Consider the following 10,894-nt stretch of genomic DNA (forward strand, 5'->3'; position numbering starts at 1 on the left):
CAGACACCTTGACTATTTTCACATTTTGTTATATTACGGCCTTATTCTAAATAGGATTTAAAAAAAAAAAATACTCATCATTCTACACACAATACCCCATAATAACGAAGCAAAAACAAATTACATAAGAATTCAGACCCTTTGCTATGAGACCTGAAATTGAGCTCAGATGCATCCTGTTTCCATTGATCATCCTTGAGATGTTTCTACAACTTGATTGGTGTCCACCTGTGGTAAATTCAATTGATTTGGAAAGGTAAACACCTGTCTATATAGGGTCCCACTGTTGACAGTGCATGTCAGAGCAAAAACCAAGCAATGAGGTCGAAGGAATTGTCCGTAGAGCTCCAAGACGTGTGGCTCCAAGGATTGTGTTGAGGCACAGATCTGGGGAAGGGTACCAAAACATTTCTGCAGCATTGAAGGTCCTCAAGAAAACAGTGGCCTCCATCATTATTAAATGGAACAAGTTTGGAACCACCAAGACTCTTCCTAGAGCTGTCCACAAACTGAGCAATTGGGGGAGAAAAGTCTTGGTCATGGAGGTGCCCAAGAACCCGATGGTCACTCTGACAGAGCTCCAGAGTTCCTCTATGGAAATGGGAGAAACTTCCAGAAGTACATCCATCTCTGCAGCACTCCACCAATCAGGCCTTTATGGTAGAGTAGCCAGACGGAAGTAACTCCTCAGTAAATGTCACATGACAGCCCACTTGGAGTTTGCCAAAAGGCACCTAAAGGACTCTAAGACCATTAGAAACAAGATTCTCTGGTCTGATGAAACCAAGATTGAACACTTTGGCCTGAATGCCAAGCTGGGGAAAACCGGGCACCATCCCTACGGTGAAGCATGGTAGTGGCAGCATCACGCTGTGGGGATGTTTTTCAGCGGCAGTGACTGGGAGATTAGTCGGGATCGAGGGAAAGATGAACGGATCAAAGTACAGAGAGATCCTTGATGAAAACCTGCTAAAGAGCGGTCTGGACCTCAGACTGGGGCGAAGGTTCACCTTCCAACAGGACAACAAACCTAAGGACACAGCCAAGACAACGCAGGAGTGGCTTCAGGACAAGTCTCTGAATGTCGGGACTTGAACCCGATCTGACATCTCAAATACAGACTCGAGGCTGTAATCACTGCCGAAGGTGCTTCAACAAAGTACAGAGTAAAGGACTGGGTAAAGGGCCTGAATAATTACTTAAATGTGATATCTGTTTTTTATTTTTAATACATTCGCTTTGTCATTATGGGGTATTGTGTGTAGATTGATGAGTAAAAAAACAATTTAATCCATTTTAGAATAAGGTTGTAAAGTAACAACATTTTGAAAAAGTCAAGATGTCTGAATACTTTCCGAATGCACTGTATATTTACCGGTTTCACAGGGGCCTGCCATTGGTTAATTCACTCTCTACATATATCATTCTATTAATCAAATCAGTGTTTTTGGTAATAGTAAAAGTTAACAATTCGTAAACACTTTAGAATTGTAACATCAATACCATAAACATTATTTCCTTTGGAACTGTGGCATCAAGTTGATAGAATCACATCCAACATCCATCAGAAATCATTAAAAATAAAACAAATGATAGGGGTCTTTTTCACTCCAAAAAACAAAATACATAAAATGTATCACAACAAAACATGGAAAGGTGGCTAATTGAAACTACTGAAACAAAGAACACTGCATTGGTGAAAGTATTCAAAGCGTGGTTCAGGACATTAGATGGTACAGTGTAGTACCGTGTTAAGGCTAAGAAGATATAGACAGACTAGTCTAGACCCAGTGATGGAGGCAGCAATCGTAAGCCCACCTGTTGATTGAGGTTAGCTTGGTTATGCTCAGAGTGGAAAAGGGACCTCTCTGACCTTACTGATGTTAAGTCCTGTCTCTGACCATCTTCAGACAAATAAGCTAAACACTGAACTGGGAGCAACAGTTAAAGTCTTAAAACATGCCCTTAAACAACAGCCACTTTCATAAAACAGAAAAAAATGAAAAATGAAACAGTTTCTAAAAGGACCTACAATGTCCAGAATTCTACAATTAAAAATCCTACAAGTACATCAGCATAGTGATCACTGAGTAACTCATGAATGCAATACATAACACTCACTTTACCCTGTTTAAATACCGGTCCACAAGGACCTGAGAGAGAGGAGAATTCGGGGTGGGCACTTTGCCATGGTAATAGTCAAAGAATGTCTCCTGCCTCACCACAGCATGCATAAAAGAGTCGTTGCAAGGACTGCATTGCTCCACATTTTAAACAATGGTTGTTATGAAACAGCTAACGGCTGGTTGAAATGATCATCTCATACTTCATAAATAAAGAACCTATTTCTTTATATAGCTTTTTTAAACAATGTGTGCAAGCCAGAAGTAACCTCTAGTCTGTCAACCCAGACCAGATTAATAGACATGCCTCTAATGTCTCCTCCATCTCTCCTCTGTTGCAGTCAAAATATAGTCACCTGAGCATTCTAAACCCAACACTGTCTACAAATGTAGTAGTACAAATGAACAAGCCAGCATTTCCTTGTAGCCTAACTGTGCAGATCGGACCATCAACCCAGTGAGCATGTGCAGAGGCTCAGGTTTGGGCAAGGAAGTACCAGTGGATGGCTGAAAGCCAAGATGGGTTGTATGTCTGAAGGAATAGATGGGTGCAACAGGGACTAGGAGAGAAGAGAGTGGAGCCATTGTTTGTGGTGTCTCAGCCTAGGGGTTAGGATAAGAACGAGCTACACTGTCTGTCTGAGGGTCTCCCCTCTGGCTCTTAAACAGATTGATTCATTTCTTATCCTGGTCCTTCATTGATAAGAAATCATTACACTGAGCTATCGACTAATCACTAATCTATGGGTGCTGCTTAAAAAACTTTGCATATCACTTTGGTCAAAAGAAATTCTCATTCAAGCTAATAACAAATTTCCCCTACCCCTGCAACTATGCAACTAAATTTGCTCTGCAGTCTATGATTGTAGGAAATACCCGTATGCTTGTTTTCTATGAAGATCCCACAATCCAACAAAATTTCACCTCAGTGAAAGACAAGGAATGTTACATTGACCAGGCCATCCCTACAGGATGTCTGTTTGTGGATTGTATGAAATAGTGTACAAAAATACTACAAGAAGTGAGAAAATACACCAGAACTAGTGGGAAATTCAAGACATTCATTTGTTGATTGCAGGGTTGAATGCTTTTCTATCTTTGGTTCAAATGAATATGCAGCAATGCCTTTGGTCAATGTCATGGTAAAGGCCGACTTATCATCTATGATTCAGGAGTTTACAGCATTTACAGGGATTTGATTTAGACCGGGCAACCTCTTCATTTCAAAACAGCAAGAAAAAGGTACCTGAAAATAGCAACATCATCTTCCTGAGGTAGTCTCAAAACACTTGTCAACTCATATATACCCGTCCCCATTCCGAATCAAATCAATCTTAAAAATCTAGTTCTAACAATGGCAACACCGACACGTTGAGCAATCGGATACATATTTGTAAACTCCAAAGACCAATGCATCTATGTGCATTTAGTTTGTACAGAAGCATGTGCACAGCGTAAATCAGCATACATTCAGCTCTGTCGTGTAATAAATATATAGAGAACAAAAATTGCTTGTCACATTCACAGGAAGGGGGACCAGTCCCTGGCCCCACCCCCCAGGTAAGATTCTTGTCAAAGGGCGGTCCTGGGGCCAGGGTGCGGGGCTCAGTTCCCGGGGGAGGTAGCAGTAGTAGGCATACAGGGAGAACTTCCTGTCCTGTTGCTGATGAAGCTGGATTTGCAGGAGTGCAAAACTGCTTTAAACAAGAGGGGGAGCTGTTCCAGGGGAACGTTCACCAGTTTCCCTGGAAAGAAACATGTTTTTTACAGTGTGTGAGTACAGAACAATTATCCTATCGCCTACCTTGCTATGGGCCTTTATATTAACATGTCATAAAATACAACGGCCTCCATGCCAATCCCCATGCACCAACTTACCTGCCATGAAACGGATCTCTGGCAGACACATCATGATCTCAGGGAAGCGTTTGGGCTGGTGAGGGTACTTGTACTCGGTGTAGTCCTGACACACGTACCAGTAGCGCTTGTTCAGTTGCTCCAACTGGGAGACGTTAGTCAGACCGCGGATATCTGCACAGACAGGAACACATTGAGGACCTTAGCTATATGTATAGTGTGTGTGACGTTTTCATTCTTTTTACTTAATAAAGCATCTGAGCGGCAGAGCAGTTGTTGAAGTCCTGTTGGAACAGTGCTGTGTCTGGCTGGCTGTGCCTGTGTGTGTGTTACCCTGGTTCAAGAAGTTGATGGCTTTCATGCAGGCGTACTCCTCGTTGCTGACCTTCAACTGGTGGAACTTGCGGAACAGATAGATCAGCCTCTCCATCAACTCCATGCTATCCTCACTGAACCTTGGGGGGGGACGCATACAAAAACATGGTGAGATTGTGAAATGTGACACACACAAAAACAAAACGTACACAAAGAACACAAAATCAACTAGACTTCCAGCTCTCATACACACTCGCACATGCTACAGAAGTGCAAGACTTCAAGGAAGAAAAAGTTAAAAGAGAGTAGAATCATGATAATGTGAAAGTTGATTCATAATAAGAAGATGAGGGGAAATTAAATGGGGAGAAGTGGATTATGTCTGATCCCCAACAAGTGATTAAGGACATTCATCTCACTAACTAAACATTTCCTTTAGCTTCAAGCAGGGGCGCAACTTTGGTTTTAGATGCGGGGGGACATAATGTTTTTTTCTTTTTCTTCAGTCAGATAAACACTCCAAACAGCCTACCTGACCGCTCAGAGACATCCGCATGGTCCTAAAGCCAACTGTTGCCTCGTTTTGTATCACATTCCAATGATAAAACAGAGGGGGACAAAAATGCCATTTCAGGGGGGCATGTCCCCCCCAACCCCAGTGAAAATTGTGGCCATGGCTTTAAGGAGCAGATACTAAAACATGTCAAACTGAATAACTGATCTCATCAATCTCCATGCCTGTCTCTACACTACAGCTCCCCTTAGATCTGGGTCTCTTTAACTAATATCTTTAGTACATATGCCTACACAGCGTTTAGAACTTCCATAGTTAGTCAGACACCTTCTCCTTGAATGGGAAAACTGCAGAAAAATGGGCTATTGCAACACAACCCAGTCGTAAATTCAATAGAAAATTAGGAGCAAGTGTGCCATAAGGTCAGATAACTCTAGTCTGATTTACACACGACTAAGCCCCCACAGTATTATGGCCAATCTAGGACGGACCTGTATTTCATAATGGCCCAGACTGTGCTAGCCACAGTCCTGAGGAGTTGTCTGCTTCACGGGCCAGTTCATTTGGCACACGTCCAATGCCAGTATGTGTAATGGTAGAGACATCATAGCCTTTAAAGATAGTGAACTGACAGTGTGGAATGATGGTCATTATAGGAGGTTGTTGTTGCAGAAGGAAACACAACTCAACTTTTGACATGATCCCCTCTCTTTAGAGCCCTGTTCAACCACCACACCTCCAAAAATACTACAATACCATAAGCCTAGGTGAGCGAACAATATTGCATTGTAACCTCTGATGCATGAACACCAACACCAAATAAGAGTAGGGGCTCTCAGATAAATGGTCTCTTTCCATATATTGATAGCAAAATAAACCTATGAACGCATGGCCGGCGGGTATGGTCACCCCCAGTATCATTGTTTAACACTGACAGTGATCCTACTGCCTGGCAGTACTTGCCCCTGCAGCTCCTCATCAGAGGGAGTGTACTTGGCGGTGACATCGGCCAGGTCTCCAAAGATCTGTGCACTGTAGATGGTGAGGCAGGACAGCAGGATCAGCTCCTGCCAGGTAGAGCTGAGTAAACAGGTGTAGTCCTCAATAGACAGCTCACAGAAGAACGGCAGCTTCTTGATCCACGAGATCTGACGAAACAGCAACTCGTCGGCCAGACGACACAGCAGCGCAAACAACTCCACCTGAGTCACCTTGTACCTGACACACATAACAGGGAGACAGAGAGACGCGGATGTGAATATCAACAGGATTCATAACAGCATGCTGTTCATATTATTGTATTGGGCCAGGAGCTTTGGCTGACCTGGTCACATGGTCAGAAAATTAATATTGTAAAATGGAACACACATTTCTAAAACACATTTCCGAATAGATGTCTGCTGAAATTGTTATGTGAAATACATGCCACACTTCCATTGCTCAGCAGAAATGTCAGGTTAAGCAGGCCTACTCACCCGTCCTCTATCAGCATGGGGGTGGCCAGTGGGGCCAGGTCCTCTGCAGCCACAAGCTGCATCACCAGGGGGTGTGACTGGGGGTAGAGGCTGCGGGGCTGGGGGGCCAGCAGGCCTGACTGGGCAGCGTAGCTAAAGAGGTGAGGTAGCAGCTGGTAGGGGGTGTTCATGGGGGCGTTGATGTACTGGTCCCTGACAGCAGCCGTGTAGCCACCACCCATCTCTAAAGAACGACTGTACAGAGAAAACACAATGGTCAGATATTCATTCAAATAAATACTGTACTTACACTAAATGCCATCAATTATGTTTTGGTATCTCATAAGTGTGCCTCTGTTGCTGAGATTTTATGAATAACTGTTTCTATGCACATCTAACATAATCAGAGTACATGGTTGATTTAGATAAATTGCTAGTTACACAGAGAGATGTAAATACCACTATGTTTGGCATTGCTGCTTGCAGATAGACACTATGCATGTCTCCAAAAACAGCAGATAATGGGCTGAATTCAATCTACAGATATCGCTGCTAAATCTCAATAGATTGCATTCAGGCATTCTTTCGGTAGCAAACTTGGCAAAAACTAGGTAATGAGGTGTTACAATGTCAGGGGCAGTTAATTATCTCATACATGGACTAACTGCTGACAATGTTTACGATGCTCCCTCATGTAGACGAGTTGCTAACTCACTTGGATGATAGAGTGGAAGCAGGTGATGGCTGGTTGCCCTCGGAGGCGCCGTTGCTAGGAGAACTGTGGTCACTACTGTCACCATTGTTGCTCCAGGTGTGCTCCGGCAGACTGGCTTCCTCCTTGAACTCCTGTCCCGACATGATCCGCTCAATCTCTTCATCTGTGATCTGAGAGAGAGAGAATGAGAGTGAGAGAGAGCAGAGAGAGAGGGAGAACAGAGAGAGAGAGAGAAGGAGAGAGCAAGAGCAGAGAGGGGTAGATTGAGGGTGAGAGTAAGAGACATCTGAATTGATTAACATAACACTGTTATCCAGGGTATAATTATCCTAGGAAAACTTTTTCCACAGAGGCACAAGGAAACATACACACACACACACACACACACACACACAAGGATAAAGTACCAACAATATGGCTGTCCATGGCTGTCCTTACCACTTCATAAACACTATACAGAGAACATAATCTACAATGCCATTTACAGAGCATTAGCATATCAAGACTAAGAGCCTCTTCACACTTACTACACATTATTTAAAAATACCATCGGTTCCTATTACTCAAATGTAAACTTGTATACTTGCAACGTCTCAACCGCTACCTCTGAAGTAGCTCACAACACTCACCCAACAGTTGCCCTCCTTAGAGCAGGGCAGTGTAAACAGAATTGTTTCATTGAGCCAACACTCCTACAGCATAAATGGTAATAGCAGAGGAATGTTTTTGAAACAGCTGAAATGTATAGACATTTTCCTAATGTTTCAGACTTGTTTCCTTGAGTTTTTACCTGAAATTGCAGTAACAGCCTGCTACATGCTGAAATTGTTGCAGTAGCTTCTGTCTGCACTGAGCCACATAAAACTATGGAAGCCCATCCCCACCACCAAAAACATGTCAAATGTAGATCATACAAATAGGATCTGTTTTTGTCTTTTTCATTTGTAACATTGTGTGGTGATTTCAGAGGTGGAACCACAGGTCCCAGGGTAGTAGGGAGAACATGTTTTCCCAGGGCCCAGAGTTTTTCCTGATCTGGTAGTAGGCTAACCTAACCAACTCCGGACCCTAGGTGTAGCGTATTAAAAAGGTATGTCATCACTATTGTGTGGATTGATTAATTGAATATGAACATTAAAATAATTTAAAAGGTATTGAAAAGGTATGTCATCACTATTGTGTGGATTGATTAATTGAATATGAATATTAAAATAATCACTGTCAACAATGGGTTCTAAGATAATTCAACTGAAATGGAAAGGATTCAAATTCTGAAATATCAAAGGCACTGTTGGAATCTAATAGTTAGCTGTAGTAGAGTGCACAGTGAATATTTACCTGGACAGGCCCAATACTTTTGTTTCTCCCTCCTGGCATCCCATCTTCCCTGATTGCTGGAAAACACAAAGAACAGCCATAAGCACCCCAACAAGATATATGGGGAAGAGGTGCAGGGCATAAACAACACAAAGTACAATTAAAATAGTATGTTTGGGTTTCATAACACAAAGTCCAATTCCTAGGGGGTTGTGATGGCAACGTTTGTACTATGGCTCCACCTGGTGGTGGCTGCTATGATTGTGCCACAGGAGAAAATCAAGAAATTGTACAGTGAAATGACAACATTCACTTACCCAGTCAATCCAGCAGAGGGCACTAGCTACATAACTACAGAGCTGGGGGTCTGATTGAGAGCTGAAAGTTCTTGGAGCTCTTCTAATTTAATCTGTGGTTCTAGAACAATCTATGGTTCTAGTACAGTAAATTCTAATGTGTGGCTCTCATCCGCTTGTCAATCTGCCTCTTTGGTCTCCCCTTACCTTTGCGGTTCATTCCCATCTGTAGACACTTGAGCAGGCGGCAGTATTGGCAGCGGTTGCGTTGCTTGCGCGACATTTCGCAGTTCTTGTCACGGCTGCAGCGGTACACGCGCTTGTTGCAGATGCTGCGCTTGAAGAAGCCCTTGCAGCCCTCGCAGGAGATGATGCCATAGTGCAGGCCTGTGGCGCGGTCTCCACAGATGAGGCAAACACGTGGGTCAGCTGCATCATCTGACAGAAGAGACAGAATGACTGGTTAGAGCAGAAGACAGAACAGATATCTGACACATTCACTACATGACCGTCGAACATCTCATTCCAAAATCATGGGCATTAATATGGAGGTGGTCCCCCTTTTGCTGCTATAACAGCCTCCACTCTTCTGGGAAGGCTTTCCACTTGATGTTGGAACATTGCTGCGGGGACTTGCTTCCATTCAGTCACAAGAACATTAGTGAGGTTGGGCGTCTGCTAAATGACTAAAATGTAAATGTAAGATGTGTAATACAGCTCTAACCATCATACTATAACGTAAGGTCGCCAACCAGTGTGTAACCAGTTGAATGTGAGGAAGAATGAGCACAGAGAGTGCAGACATCTTGAATGTTTTATTTAGTATGTCTGAGAAGAGAAAGGACCAGGCTAAAGTGACACACGCTGGCCTGTCTGGTGATTAGTTTACAGGCTCTCCTTTCTCTGAGATGGACACAGTGACAGCATCACGCAAACTCTTCAGAGTGTCTATAGTCTTAACACCACTCAGTGAAACTTGACGAGATTCATTCCGATTTCAATAAATATAGATTACAGTGAAACGCAAGCCCACATAAAGTCTACATATCAGTGAACATGCTGGAATTTGTGAGAATGGAATTCATTTGAGTTTATTAAATATATCAGACCAACTGTTTATTGATTCTCCAACTGGTAGTTTCATATCACAGCTGTCTTAGAAGACAAATACAGTGCATACCATTAACAGAGACTTCATATTTCAGCCTTCAACTTGTTTCCTCAAAGGATACATGGAGCAGCTTTTTTGCTGAGCGTTTCAAAATGGGAAATGTTGTAAAGACCGGGCCAAGTGAGGGCAGTAATTTGGAACACATGTTGGGGGATATTTGGGGGCTTGGGTAGAGGCTAGAAGGAGGGGCTGCCTTCGAGGAAGTAGTGGAACAGGATGTCCCAAATGAAGCACATTCAAAAATAATAGGTTCAATTACACAGTGTTAGCAACTTAACAACATGTGGTGGCCATGAGAGACCCAGATGTGAAACAGAATAAAGACAATATACCTACACTACATGACCAAATGTATGTGGACACCTGCTTGTCAAACATCTCATTCCAAAACCATGGGCACTAATATGGAGTTGGTCCCCCCTTTGCTGATATAACAGTCTCCACTCTTCTGGGAAGGCTTTCCACTAGATGTTGGAACATTGCTGCAAGGACTTGCTTCCATTCAGCCACGTGAACATTAGTGAGGTCAGGCACTGATGTTGGGCGATTCGGCCTGGCTCTCAGTCGGCGTTCCAATTCATCCCAAAGGTGTTCAATGGGGATGAGGTCAGGGCTCTGTGCAGGCCAACCAAGTTCTTCCACACCGATCTCGACAAACCATTTCTGTATGGACCTCACTTTGTGCACGGAGGAGTTGTTATGCTGAAACAAGAAAGGGCCTTCGCCAAACTATTGCCACAAAGTTGGAAGCACCGAATCGTCAGTTAGCAACGAATGTGGCTGAAATAGTCGAATCCACTCATTTAAAGGGGTGTCCACATACTTCTGTATATATAGTGTAGCTTACTACAGTAGCCCTTAGCGCCAAATACCAATACCAATACCACTGATGCTAAATAGCTTTAGCTTCACATTCATCTCTATATAGTGACAATAGGTGTGTATGTGCATGCATGCATTCTTGCTTGTACGTGTCTGTGTTTGCATATGTTCCAGTGGGTGTGTGTGTTGGAGTTTGGATCGTAGAGAGATATACTTCAAATCTAGAATCCTTAGTTGCTACATCTATTTGTGGACCTATACACTTATGATATATATCCATTGATTCTCGAGTAATATAACTTATAAATGC

At 43.1% G+C, this 10,894-nt stretch overlaps 1 protein-coding gene across 1 annotated transcript; it reads right to left on the reverse strand.

Moving 5' to 3' along the window:
* Positions 1-1,999: 1,999 nt before the first annotated feature.
* On the reverse strand, positions 2,000-6,505 carry LOC112248326 (nuclear receptor subfamily 6 group A member 1-A-like). Its single transcript, XM_024417241.1, has 5 exons — positions 6,285-6,505; positions 5,773-6,027; positions 4,314-4,435; positions 4,002-4,154; positions 2,000-3,868 (listed from the first exon to the last, which is right to left on the reverse strand). Exons 1-5 carry the CDS (start codon positions 6,503-6,505, stop codon positions 3,729-3,731), a joined length of 891 nt encoding a protein of 296 aa, XP_024273009.1. The 3' UTR covers positions 2,000-3,728.
* Positions 6,506-10,894: the final 4,389 nt, after the last annotated feature.

This window comes from Oncorhynchus tshawytscha, linkage group LG04, assembly GCF_018296145.1.
Source record: "Oncorhynchus tshawytscha isolate Ot180627B linkage group LG04, Otsh_v2.0, whole genome shotgun sequence".
NCBI lineage: Eukaryota > Metazoa > Chordata > Actinopteri > Salmoniformes > Salmonidae > Oncorhynchus > Oncorhynchus tshawytscha.

What these genes read in the sequence shown, in the direction of transcription:
- LOC112248326 (XM_024417241.1), bottom strand. Translation starts at nt 6,505, where the DNA reads ATGGGTGGTGGCTACACGGCTGCTGTCAGGGACCAGTACATCAACGCC. An exon ending in CCCATGCTGATAGAGGACGG is followed by an intron (nt 6,028 to 6,284) that starts GTGAGTAGGCCT and finishes TATGTGTGTCAG; the next exon opens with GTACAAGGTGACTCAGGTGG. An exon ending in AGAGATCCGTTTCATGGCAG is followed by an intron (nt 3,869 to 4,001) that starts GTAAGTTGGTGC and finishes GTTTCTTTCCAG; the next exon opens with GGAAACTGGTGAACGTTCCC.